General features: G+C 42.5%; 1 protein-coding gene across 7 annotated transcripts in view; it reads right to left on the reverse strand.

The window, feature by feature from the left end:
- Positions 1-14,220, reverse strand: part of IQSEC1 (IQ motif and Sec7 domain ArfGEF 1) — a 339,541-nt gene that overhangs the window by 184,010 nt on the left and 141,311 nt on the right. For 4 of the 7 annotated variants that reach the window (XM_061472971.1, XM_061472980.1, XM_061472970.1 and 1 more), the window contains exon 3: positions 335-421. The exons of 1 other annotated variant lie outside the window; for it this stretch is intronic. In XM_061472971.1, the coding sequence (XP_061328955.1) occupies positions 335-421 (87 nt within the window). Of the gene's footprint in view, positions 1-334; positions 422-8,660; positions 9,071-14,220 lie in introns of those variants that run through there. 2 more of the 7 variants (XM_061472973.1, XM_061472979.1) reach the window with 2 other exon arrangements.

A 14,220-nucleotide genomic window follows, 5' to 3' on the forward strand; every position in this document is an offset into this window, starting at 1 on the left:
AAGCACTGCTCGGAACAACATCAGTATCCCACATAAATTCTATAAGCATTTCACGTGAGAACTAAACCTACAACTAGCTTCTTCCTACCTTTCAAAGAGTCTAGGGGATGTGCCTTTTAAAGCACATGAAACTCATTTTACTGAGTAAATTCATTCAGGAATGGCTGAGAGAAGTGAATAAAACTCTCTTAGGAGATGTTAAAAATGGTTGGCATGTTTTTCTAATCCTTTTTTTCCTTTTAAAACTTAAGCTATTATTCCTTTTCTGATGGAGAATTGTAACATTAGACCTCCCTTCAACACCAAAAAGTGGGTGGACCATATCTACTCTTACCTGTACTCTGAGTGTGTGGCAGGGACAGCTAGCTGGGTATGGTACAATGGAGCTGGACAGCAAAACTGGTGCAAAGTATTTAAAGACCTACGACACAAGGAAAAACACAAAGTCAAACCACCAAGTGTTTAGAAAGGGGCTTCTGAGGGAAAAGCGGATACCAATAGTTGAAACTCATGAGAACTCGGAATGAAATTTGATGTACAGGTGTCAGTTCTGAATGCCAGGAAATAAAGAGGGAAGTAGTCCCATGGCTTAAATATACGTATCAGGAATGATGGTGATGAACCGTTGCGATGAAGAATCAAAGTTTTGTTGCAAAATTAAGGTCAGATGCCAATTTAAGACTTTGGGTTTGCTTTGCCGTGTGGAACAGCGGCAAAAGCTAAACACTGCGGGATAAAATTCCTATGGAAATGAAGCTTCAGACTTGCATGTTACTCTGCACCAGTCAAGCTGTTTCTTTGTTAATGAAATTACAAACACAGTGCTTAGACATGAGGAGGAACGATGCGATGAACATGGACACCAACTTTCTTCAAGCCCAGCAATTAGAACCAGATTGCAACATGCCACTTTGAAATGTGGAAGAATCTAAGTTTCACCCAAGTTTTAAACAATAGTCTCTGATGTGCAATTTAACTGCTGCCATTTGTTCAAAGCATGGAAAAATTACATACAAGCTTTAAAACACAAAAACATATTCTGCACCCCAGGTCACCGCTTCTATTGTTTCATGGAAAACAAAGAAGAGCTGCAAAACAAGACAAGGTACTGCATCTGAAGTAAGCCTTAGGAGAGCTTGATGCCGCACACAATACACTTCTCAGCAATTTTGATGCTTGTGCCTGGAAACATTAAACAAGGTTTAGCACAGTAAGTCCTCCATGATAGAACCACCTCATCGGATTTCTTAAGACACAGCATTCTTCTAGGAAATCATAAACTATTCATCAATATTTCCCGGCTCTTAGAATGTGCACACGTGGAAGAAGTCTCCATTAAACCGAGAATCCTCATTTCGCTTGTAAGCATCCAAACTGACTGTTAATAGGGAGTGTGTGTATGTGTACATAAATGCATGTTCCCCCCCTTCCCAGCTTTTGCTTGGCATCTTGACAAATGTTTCAGAAGATTGATTTTGATTCTTCTGCAACCCCGAGGCTTAAAGTGAATCCTGTGAGGTCACTTGCTTATGAGATCAAACAGAATGGTTAAGCAGAAAAAGAATCAGGCTTTGCTCAGAAAGGAGTCAGTTACTAATCCTTTGTTAAACACTCAAGGTCAGCCTGTTCTGATTTCTGTTGCCAACAGTGTGTCAGCAACTGCACAGCAAGGATGAGTTGGGATTTTCTGGTTAAAGATAGCAGCTGATCTACAAAGTACTTGTGCTTCTGGAAACAGCAGTGCAACACAATTCAGTGACAAGGCATCTTGCCATCATGGGATGTACCCTGCTAAAACCTCACAGTGCACACTCATTGGCGGCACCTTCAAACCACTTGGAAATATGGCCAACGTTACTGAAAGCCTTGATGGACCATGACAAAAGCAGTGAGAACACATAAAAGTTGTATTTTCAGACAAGAAAACCGCCATATTCACACAAGTTGCCCCACACAATTCACAAAACCAGGGTAATACTATTAGTGTGCATTGCCTGACAGGCTGACATGGGATAGGGAAAGCAATCACACTGATGAAATCATTGCTTCCGGCTCTGGGAATACCTGGGGTTTGTCAGTAGAAGCAAAAGGAGGAAATTAGTATAAGAGTGTCCCAGATCCCTTCCCACCATTCTTTTTCCATACAAATCTCTTTACTCTCATCAACAGTACCTCTTTCTTCAGAGAATAAACCAGTAAATGTATGAATGAATCTGTCTGGATTCAGTTCTGCTCAACAAAGCATTTTGAACAGAGCTTGCTCCTCGCTACTCCAAAGAGAATCTGCCCACAGGGCTCCACAGATCTGTCCTACTCTGACATCCTTAGGTTCCTCCCAAGATCTAAACAGTCAGGAAGAAAGCTGTCCCTATAATCTCATCTTACTCTCCTGCAGTTAAGGTTAATACTCACCTATCACACAGACTGGTTAGGAGCTCAGAGGGTTTTTTCAAGGGTGCAGTAGAAATGCAGAAATCCAGTTACCTTGGATAGCAAGTAAGAAGTGCCAAAGGTTTGTCAAGTAGTAAGAACACTGGCACTCTGTCATAGGTGCAGCTATGGAATAGACAAAACAGATGCCAGTGTTCCACTGCTGTGTTCAACAGGACCATCTCAGATGTCAAAGATATACACGGAATACATAAGGCTGGATTCCAGCCATCCCCTGTTTCAGTTTTAACCCATCACCCCTTGTCCTATCACTACAGTCCCTGATGAGCAGTCCCTTCTCCAGCATCCTTGTAGGGCCCCTGCAGACATTGGAAGGCTGCTATGTTTTTACACAGCAGATGTTTCTGCATCAGAGTTTCTACATTTCTGATCTGTGGTCTTCAAAAGATGATTTAAGATTACAAATGGAGCACAGGTACTTCAGCACTGACACAAGACAAATGACTAAATCGATGAACACTGCTTCTCACAACATCCCAGTGGACATCGAAACTCTGCCATTTCCTGCTTCCAGGCCAGGCTTCTTCCAGCTCTCCCCAAGTACTCCCAGACAGGGACCCACTCACCAAGTTTTAAAGACAGCTCTTTTGAGAACAGACTAGACTTTCACAAACAGTAAAACCAGACCCAAATCTAAACCAAACCCTTGAAATCACATCTCCTTCAGCATACCAACGTAATGGGAGAAATCCAGCTATACAGTAAATACGCAGACATGAAGTAGATTTAACTGTTCCTCTCTCTTCTGTATGAACCCATCATGTTTGCCATTAGAAATCACTCATTTTAACGCTTTCATATCCATCAATGAACAGAAAAGACCATTATTTTTATTCTTTCAGTACTACAGCCTTGCGTAGATGTGTGAATAAAAAGAAACAGGTTACTTATCATTACATAAAGCTGCAACTGCATTCTCCCTCCCTCCCCCCATTTTCTCTTACAATCACCAACAAGCCTTCCAAACTCAGCAGACTATTTCCTCAATATTGGTTTTAAAACAAGCTGGGAGAGCAGAGCAGCAGGCTATTAACTTGGAATTGCTTTTGTTTTACCAGGCTATCATCCCCTTTCTGTTTTCAAGATGTCTTCTTAGGCTGGTAAGCACCCTCCTGGCTCCTGGCTGTGCTACCGGCTGTAGCAAGCCCCACATCTACCCAGGGACATACTGAGCCTGGAGCAAGCTCATCCTCCTAACTCAGAACAGCACATGTGCAGGATATAGCATCCAACCCTTCTTTATTTTGCTACCGTTTCATCTGAAGCTCGTGTAATACCTGGGACAGCATTATTAAATCAACACTGCTTTAGCACTGCTTGGGACAAAAACTATCAGCTTTCAGACAGAAGAGACCGAGAGACGCTTGCCTCACAGATCCATGGTGAAAGTGCACTGGTACAGACCAGAGCTGGGAGGAATGTTGTCTCTTGGTGAAGCTAACGTGTGGCTGGTGACAGGAGGCTGCTAGGTGCGTTTGTTCACCTTAATCGCTGTGTTTTCTTACAGCCGCATTCCTTCATACACTGTTCTCTCTTTGTCTGAACTGACAATCTGTTCACCTCCATCTGCCAGTATTCGTTCTTTTCTTCTGGCAAATTTTTCCATCAGGTGCTGTGTTCCATGAGGATGTGCAAGCACTAGGGAAGATTTATACCAGCACAGGCTCCTACACTGCCTCAGGCACTCTGCATCCTTGGTGCTAGTTAACACATTCTATTTTAAAATCAGCTTGTAAATAGCACAAGTGGCAGACAAGTTCTATATAAACCTATTCACTTCAATACCATGTGAGGTAGCTAAGAATGATTTGTTTGACTGGATCCATGCCTATAAGCTGATGAAAGGAATATTTCAATCTCTCAGTATTTTATCCTGATGAAGAACAACATTATTTTGCATGTTGAAAATTTTCCTTCTCATGTTGTCGGAGTTATGGCTACAGCTGAGACTAGAAAAGACTACAGTTAAAAACTGGGAAATCAGTCCTCATTTAATAAATCTAACAATAGCTTTAATGAGAAACAAAATGTGAAATACAATGAACCTGACCTCCAAATAGGTGACAAACAATAAAGGTCGTAACAATATAAATTCATATTGACTACAGCTAAAAGTTTGCTTATTGCCATGTTTCTCAGTGCTTTAGAGAGGCCTCCAGAGTCAGCACACTGACTGAGCCCGAAGTCAACTCGATGTTTGGAAGCATCACCCATCAGAGAGAACAGCAGACAGCTTTATGTGGCCACTTACACAACCCCCTCATTGGACAAGTCTGATCGTGGTTGTCTGCGGACATGTCCACTAAGGGGTGATTTAGCGGATGATTCATTCACATCTCCAAGGACAAATTCACACTGTTCTGACATCAAAGATACTCCTTTCACTACTCAGATCTTCACCCAAAATACACAGGACAGGATGATTTTGGCTTTTGAAGTAGCTCTGAAGAAAATGTTCTTTTTTTCTTTCCTATTTAATTGATCCCACTTTGTGCCCAGCAGCAGCAGCAGCAAGTATGTCAAGGAGAGGCTGTGGTGGCATACAGCAAATAAGGTTTTTCACAGTGTTCTTATTAATTACAGTCTTCTCCCCAAACACTGTTTTGAATGGCAACTATACAATATTAAATGCTGTTATTACTTTTATGGTTGCATATGTAAAAGGCTTGCAGTTCATGTGTACTTGGCAGAGATGGTCACACACCATAAGAAGACTATAACTAATCCCTTTATTCCTATCACTTCCTTTCAGCAAGATGGCTTTCTGTATACAGCTTCTTGGACACCAAAGCATGGGAAGGTAACAATAACTCCTGGCAAGTAAACATCAAACCTTGCACTGTAGTCTGAGTCAAGAAAACTACCCAGATATCATGAAGGAGCACAACCATACGTTCTAGACCTGCTATGTTGGCATCTTCCTCCTTCCACTTCCGTCCTCCCCATCCCATGCAGGAGCCATACAACCTAGTTAAAAGAATTATAGAATAGGGGTTTGTATTGATAGAAATTAGAGATAGTTTCACCAGATATCAAGGATGCTCAATAAAATCTGCAGTTCCAAGAGATCAGTGCAGGTAGGCTCCAATTCAGACTGTTGAATGCAGAAGATTTGGTTGTCATCAAAATGACTAAATATCAGCACTCGTACATGTTGCAGTGTAAATGCAAACTGATAGGTCCTTGTTCTGAATAATACTACCCTTTCTGTGTTTCCAACTCAAGCACCCACAGCTGGGCTTTCAAAGGAATGATTAGGCACGCTTCCCCTGTCCTCTTCTCCCTCAAAAGGGCCTTCAAAGAATTATCATCTCTTTGGAGAATAAAACGAGTACAGGCACAGCATACTGAACAAGAATCAGCAGCTGTTTTTTTCCCATCCTAGAACACAATGCTTATTAACATCGTAATTCTTTTTAAACTAATTTTATACACTTTTTGGGTGTCATGACAATGAATTATTAGCCACACAAATAAGCAAGAGGTGATTCTTTTGCATCCAAGCCATTGCACAGTTTGTAGGCAGACTCTGATACAGGGTTAGCTGTAATTAGGGTGAGTTTAATTAAAATTGTTAACATGTAAGAAAGACACTTACAATTGGGAGCATTTATTTCCCTTCTGATTAAGTCTCTCACTTACAAAACCATCTATTCTGAAGAGTGATGCACAATGATTTAAAGCACACACAAACCACACTTGCATCATTTGTGCTTACTAGTCACTTCCAAAGTCTCTAGAAGACAACCCCACACAGTCCAAACCCAGAAATAAAGAGCAGAGACATGAAGGTGCGTGAGACAGCAGGAAAAAAATCTTGTAGATTAAATCAGAAACCTGATAGATTCACTGCATCTTTTTTGCATTTCCCATGTCACTTAATTAGGTCCCAGAATTACTGAAGAAACATGAATTCTTATTACAACATACAGCCACTGTTACAGCACTATACAGTAATATTACAGCAAAATACAGCAGTAATTGCTGTAAAACTCAATCTAACCAGCGACACCTATACGTATTGGATTTGAAGCTCAGCAAAGAGGAAAAATAGTAACCTAAAAAGAATGAAATAACACAGCTAGAGCATGAGAGACTCACAGCAAGACAAATCCTATTACTGGAAACAATGGTACATGACATATGTTCTATTCAGTGCAGCATCTGAAAACCCACTTTTGCTAATCCTGGTAGTTTGACAATGGTATTTAGTTTTTTTTAGAACAGCAACAAGCTAGCTTTTTACGTTTAAGAGGTACAAGCAATATACTTTTTAAAAGGCAGAAGTCCTTAGCATATATGCTATTAGAATATTGACAAATCTATAGCATTTAAGTTTTCATCTCAAAACTTACTCATGCATTAAAGAGCCGGTGTATTTAACTGTTGAACATCCGTGTTCAGTATTCAGAAAGATCAGTTTTAAAGACCATGAAGATCTGGTATATGTAGGTCCTAGAGAGTCAGTTCTACAAAAGCCCCCAGGCTTACATTTTCCTTGTTTTCAGTCAACAGCATCAACTTTCTTACACAGGAGTTAAAATACAGAATGACAGGAGAAGTCACAGTCCATCTCTTGTTTTCCACAGCAACGTACTGAGGTAGGTAAAAGATATCAAACGTGAAGAGAAATACAGGACAATACTGTACAAGATGGGCATATAAATAAGACTGCAATGCCACTGTTAAAGAGAGAAGCCTACAGAGACGAAATATTCCTTAACACCACACTGCAAGCACTGTAAGAAATTCTGTCTCTTGCTGAGTTACAAAATCCCCAAATCCCAGCACTCCAGTTAAAATGGATTCCAACACAAACATTACTACTTCTCCCTTGTCTAAACATATGGCACCATATTCAAAGCTGATGCGTGTATACCCGGAAGGCTACAACCTGTTTTCCAAGTTCAGTTTTCCTATTTCAACTTCCGAAGTCTATTTATTTTATTTTGATTTGGAAACATTTCAACTTAACCAGTCACACCATCACTGCAAACCAAAAGGGAAAGGAAACTTCAGAAGATTTTAATACTCTTTCAGTATTCATTTCAAGTAGTTTATTCTTGAACGGTTGAACTTACTGTGCCCGCGTGTGGACAGTGCTACTGCATATGCAGCAGATTTACTCAAATTAGGACCCCCACAGGCACTATTAAAATAACTGCAAAAGGCAGCAGATGACAATCGCAATTGCTGAGCATATGATCTTCTGGCAGACCTAAATTTAACCCTAAAGGGAGAGGATCTTTACCCAGAGTTCAGAAATGCAAACAGCAGGTACAGCCATTTCAAAACACTGGATTAGAAGTGAACCACTGATGGCAGCAAGGGTGGGTGGCAGAGGACAACTTAACTGCAGGCTGCTGTCTGTTTTGTTCTGGATTTCCCCTGGGGTGGACAGCACTGCAGTGGGGTTTGGGAGAAAGCTCACAGTACGGGTCATGTGGAACCACTAGGATTCAGCTGAATAAGGCCACCCAGTGTGGTTCCCATACAGACCCTCATGCTGACACCACAAGCAGTATGAAAACTTCAGCATTGTCTTTCCTGGGGCTACAAGTGGATAAGCACTTAACTCTTCTGCCAAACGTGACAACTCATGCAAAGAGCTGCTGCACTGCATTAAATGAGTGAAATATTAAACTCCTGCTGTGCTGACTATCATGTTTGGGAAATCAGTCAAGTAAGTAACAAGCAATTAATGCATCTTTAGATTTTCATTAAGCATACATACAATGACAACAAAACGAGAGCGATCTTTTGCCTTATTGATATTATATTGCTTAAGACTGCATTCCATATCCAGGTACCAGTATTTACGCATCTAAAAGACAGATTACACTTTAATACGACAAAGCATTCAAACAAAATGGAAGAGACATTCTTGACTCATCATAGACAGAATTCCTAGCATCCTGCACTGCTGCTTCTATGCAAAATGGGGTTTTATTTGTTATTCTTTTCACTCCTAAACATAGACTTGAGTCACTTGATTAGGTTAAGTTTTTAAATACCCACATGGATAAACACAATCATCATCTGTGCATTTCTAAAATACAGATCATTCATCTGCCAAAAAGGTAACACCCTAAAAATGGTTCGTGGAAAGAAACCTACCAAACAATAAACTGATCACTACTCCCACTTCTGGAATCCTCAACACAGATATCAGAGACGTGATGACAGATGAAGAAGGAAAAGGTACTCACAAATAACACCTTCTGCAAGCCATCCTTGAAGGTGTTGTGGATTTGGTATTAGTATTTTCTTTCACGCAATCTGAGGTAGAAAAGCTCTTTCTTAAGGAAAAAAAAAATATTAAAAATCACATTCACAGCTTTTGCATGCTCATTCGAGATCAGCCCCGGTGGAACATCACAGAGAAGTAAGCTGGTGATGTAACCGGCATCAAACACTGCATCAAATAAACCCAAAGGCTCTACAGGGTTATATTTTGCAAAGCCAAAAGGTTTTTCCCAGAGAGGAGGTTTAGCAAGCACAAACCAGCCCCACTGTTTTCACATTCCAGGTGGGCTTGCTTTCTGCTTCCAGAAAAAGTCCCAAATCTGTATTTATTGTTTCAGTTTGTCACCAAGAAAAAAACAATATGCTTTCTCATTTGATATTTAGACTGAAATATAAAAGCACCAAATGTTGTATTTTCGAATGCACCATCTCTGTATGAACATTGTAGTACAGTCCAAACCAAGAAAAGGCCATTGGTCCTTTTATCTCCATGGCAACAGCAGCATCTGTGAAGACAAACCGTATTCCCTCTTCACTGCAAAGTCAATTTATAGTCACGTATTATGACACAAACTCATAAGACAGCAAAACTAATCAGCAGCTAGGAGAGTCAGGAACCAAAGTATGAGATTAAGCTCTTGCTCAAGAGAACATTCTCCTGCAAGTTCTATTTATCACTGTGAAAATTACCAAACGAACAACCAAATCAAGCTGCTCCTTTGAGCTGAGCCAGGTGGGGAACTTGTGAGCTTCCCGCTTCAGCTAAGTTCAGGATAGTTGCTGAATATCTTATAGAATTAGATTCTCTAAATCTCCAGTTATACCCTCCTAATAGGGGAGACGATTAAACAAAGAAAAAAAGACTGAAGAACTATTACTTAAATATTACCTTTTCCTTTCCAAAGCCTTGCCATCATTAGCAGCACCAGCAGAGTGAGAAGCCTCACAACTGTACAAACTACTGCCCTCCCATTCTCTCCCCTCCACCCCTCTTTTTGCACCAGTGGCGCAAGTATTTCAGCAGCATCATGACTGTGCACTAGCAGTCTGTACCTCCAGGATATGACCATGCATACAGGCTTGGTGAGTCACCTAAACTTGCTTCTATCTTAGTCCTGTCCACAGCGGTCCTTTGTAAAACACAAAAATTAACCAAAACAGCAAAAATCCCAACAATAAAACCAAACAAAACCCCACACTACAAAAATTGCCTTTTTTCTTCCCTTTCCCTGCTTCTTGCCCCACACCAATGCTCACCACTCAGGCCCTGCATGATCAAGACAGCCAGGCTTCCTCTCTAGCTTCATGAATCAATACAATGACCATCTGCTCATATTATTAAGTCAAATATATACCAGAACACACTGATAAGGGCAGCTCATTTGCCATGGTCAAGTGATCAGTTCATAGCTGCTTTATGGCCTGCTGTGATACTTCCAGAATAAGAGAGAGCAGGTGGTCAGCTCACCTGCATCTCAGCATCACCTCGGATGTTCCCCCGGCTACAGAGAAGTGGGAACTCTCAAAGGTGCTGCAAAATAAGGCAAATTTGCAGAACAAATCGAACAAAGAACAGGTCAGGCAGGAGTTATTCTGGTGATCTTTGGTCCAAAGTGATTTGCAGATTAATATCTTTTGTGTCAAAAGGTGCTCCTTTTTGGTCAGTCACCTGTCTAAAGCTGAAGAGTGAACTTTACAACCTCCCACCCACCACCACTAACCTGCTACGTGGATTCCTGCTACACCTGAAACCAATGTAAGAATTTTATGTAGCAGACATGCACTTGGGTTTACCTGCTCAGCTGAACCTTCCATTGCACAAAAGTCAACCTGGTGATAATTTGTAGAACTGCCAGTGTAGCCACAGCCCTTGAATCTCATCACCCTGGGCTGGTGGTATAGCAGTGCATTAGGAAACCATAACTAATGGGGAGATAAAAGCCCCAAAATTCTCCATTCCCCCACATATCTGGCCTGCACTGCTTGGATCAACCGAAACTCCAGCACTATTCATTTTAAGAAAGCTACATCTAAACATACACTTGACATAGCACTGCCCCACACAGCCCAAAGTGACCTACAGAGACTGATGTGGCAATTCCTAAATAGCTCCATTCATATAGTTCACAGAACCTTTACTGTGAGCTTGACCCTCTATCTCCAACCCACGTGGGCTCATGGCATGGACCGGGCACCTTAGCAAAATGTCCTTGTTCCACAACGAAGCACGCATACCTTGAAACACACACCCACACAACACCACAAGACATTAACATTATTACCTGATAACTTTGGAAGTTAAATACCTTTTCCACAAATAAGGATAATTCAGAGAAATACAGATTTAAGACAAATGGTTTTTCTATTGCACTGAAGGCAGCCAAGAGGTATCTTCCCTTGCTCCAGAGCTTTCTAATGATTCAAATACCGCCTTATTTTTAGCAAATACCAAAAACAGAGCACTGAAGACATAGTGCAGTTTTAATTATGAAACTGGACATAACAGCCAAACCCCTCCAATAGCCATCAATACATCACCTAAATAAACATCTGCTAAGAAAATAAAACTGTCCCATAAAGAGTCCATATGTAAGTTTTCCAACCTATTGTAAAGCCAAACAGCTCAATCACCACTGGTGTATGAGAACGCACACAGCCTTGCCAGCTTGGCCGCAGGTGGCTGGCAGTGCCATGCAGAGGTGGAATGAAAAGAGAAGAATAAGTTATACAGGTGGTCAGCAAGGTGCTCTCTGGATGATAATCAATCCAGATCAAGAAGGAAACACTTCTGTCAGGTAACTGAATCTACTAGTTCTGCGAAACAGTTAATCACTTAAGCCCAGTTTGGAGGGATAGGAAGAACAAGACCGAAAAGCCAAATCAGCAAGCAAAAAGCAAAGCGCGCAAGAAAGAAATGCTAATGTTCTGCTGCTGCATGCGTGTTGAATTCTGTCACCACACGGGTTTGGAGCCGATGCCCTCTGCTCCTTCACCCAGGCTTCCCATGAGAGTTCTGGGCCCAGGTATGCCCAAAAGTAGGAACCCAGCCTGCAGCAGTTTCTTCATATATGAAAGGTGCTTTAGTAATGTAAAAGCTATTCCTCCCTCTTCTGCAGTGAATGCCACTGAAACTTTAATTTTAGACAGGATAAGACTCATGAAGCTTTTACAGCACATAGCACGTTTTAATGTGTTTGGGACAAGTTTTCAGTTTGGCTCTAGTTTCTATTTTGATGTGTTCAGACATAATGATAACTGAAAAACCCACTATCTGGCTCTGAACTCACCTGAGTGAGCTCTTACTGCTGTATTCAACTTGCATAGTCTGTGTTAAGCATGTGCTCAAGCTGCTCTTTGAGGCAATATATCTTTAGTTCACTGTCTTCCTCAGTTCTCTCCTAAAGCCATATGAAGTTGCCCGATGAGTAAGCAGGGGATAAAGTAGCCCACATTTGTACCTTAGCAGAATGAATTAAAATACTTTACATTTGATTGAATATTACAAAATAGAAAGCCAGTAACTGCACAGGCTATTTCACCTTAGCTATTAACTTGGAGCAGAAGGCTTTCTTTTATAAGAAAACGATAGTAACTAGAACAGAACTGGGAACATTAGGTTGCAGCTTTCCCTGTTACAAAGACTACCCAGCAAGATACTTATACCGTATGTCACTTGATACCACTGTGTGAAAAGACCAAGACATAAGATGACCAAATTTTTATCCTAATGAGTTCGCAGTCTAAAAGTATTAAACCAGACTGAAATGACCAACAAGAACTCCCATGGGTTTCAGCAGGGTCAGCTCACCATCAGAAGTGTTCAGTTCTGCTAAGTCCAACTACATTAATAACCTGCCAACATCAGTGACCTGCACAGCCACTGAGCTGCTTCCAAACCCCATTTCTCTCTGCTGAGATTTCTGTTCCATTTCTGCAAGTAATAAACAGATCACCTGAGCAATATAAAAGAGTATCATATAAGATAGCTTCTGCAGGATCACCACATCTTATGTACTGAGTTACAATTCATAGGCCAGATGACATTTACAGATGAAAATCACCCAAGGTCTGAATTCATCAGGAATGCTTTCTTTTATGCTACTAGGCAAAGCCGTTTGTTACCATTCATTGTATTCTTGTGTTTAGCATTAACATGTCAGTCTGCATGATTAAGATGCTCTGCTATTTATTCGTTCTAGAAAACCAGAGCAAACCAGACTTGTGGTGGAAGGCTCAAGTGAGGTGTTGTGGGATAAAGCACACATCCTTCACTCGGCCCCATCTGGTCTCAGCCTATCTACTCAAACACATAGCCATACAAGCATCCTCCAAATATGAAAAGAATAACTACCAGAACAAAGCCTTTAAACCCTCATTTTGGCATCACTAGTGTGATTAGGAGCAGCTCTGTCTCATGCTATGCTCACGATTGGCTTTGTTTCCCTTACAGAGGTATTTAGTAGCAGACTCTGACCCCTTGTTTCCCGGTTCCCTGTTTTTTCCCGGTATTTTTCTCTCGATGGGTTAACCAGTTTGAGATGTTTTCCGGCCTGCCTCACTTGCTGTGTGAGACACAAACCACTCAAACCTTTCCTGTCCCACTCCAGCTTCACCTGGACTGTAATGATTCGGTTTAAACCACCCGGTCCTGGCACCTGTGTGCTTTAAGTTTGTCACTACAAACTGAGTGGTCAGTGACAGAGCCACCTCCGGATGTGGGGCTGGCAGGGTGCAGAGCCGGCACCGCGCTGCCTATACCCCACCCGCTGGTAGTGTGGGAGATGATGCGGGTTGTGCAGCAGGAAAAGCACCCATTCCCGGCTGAAACCGTGCCAGCCTGAAGCCGCCACCGCCTGAAACTCACTGTGTCTGAGGGCACGGGCCCGGCCTGCGGAGCCTCGGCTCAGCACAGCAGCGAGGGCGCTGCCAACCCCCACCGGAGGATGCCCTGGATGGGGGAGCCCCCCCAGCAGCCGCCCCCCAGCCACAGCCCAGCTCGGCCGGTCCCCAGGGAGCAGCAGCAGCAGCGCCAGGAGGGGCAGAGGGTGCTGGGCTGCTGCGGGGGCAGCACCAGGGGCCAGTCCCTCGCCCCCGGCTCTGACGGAGCCGCGGCTGCCCCGACAGGCTCCAGACGGTTCAAGCCGACCCTGAGCAGCCGCACCGGAGCCCCTCAGGGAGCTGACCACCACAGCAACATCATTGAACATCGACTGGCTTGGCTGGAAAGGACCTTAAGGTCATCCAGTTCCAACCCCCTGCCATGGGCAGGGACACCTCACACTAAACCATGTCACCCAAGGCTCTGTCCAACCTGGCCTTGAACACTGCCAGGGATGGAGCATTCACAACCTCCCTGGGCAACCCATTCCAGTGCCTCACCACCCTAACAGTAAAGAACTTCTTCCTTATATCCAATCTAAACTTCCCCTGTTTAAGTTCTAACCCATTACCCCTTGTCCTGTCACTACAGTTTCTAATGAAAAGTCCCTCCCCAGCATCCCTATAGGCCCCCTTCAGACACTG

This window comes from Pezoporus flaviventris, unplaced genomic scaffold (genome assembly GCF_033815535.1).
Source record: "Pezoporus flaviventris isolate CSIRO_AGI_PZ_B2104156 unplaced genomic scaffold, CSIRO_AGI_Pfla_v1 ptg000073l, whole genome shotgun sequence".
Classification (NCBI taxonomy): domain Eukaryota; kingdom Metazoa; phylum Chordata; class Aves; order Psittaciformes; family Psittacidae; genus Pezoporus; species Pezoporus flaviventris.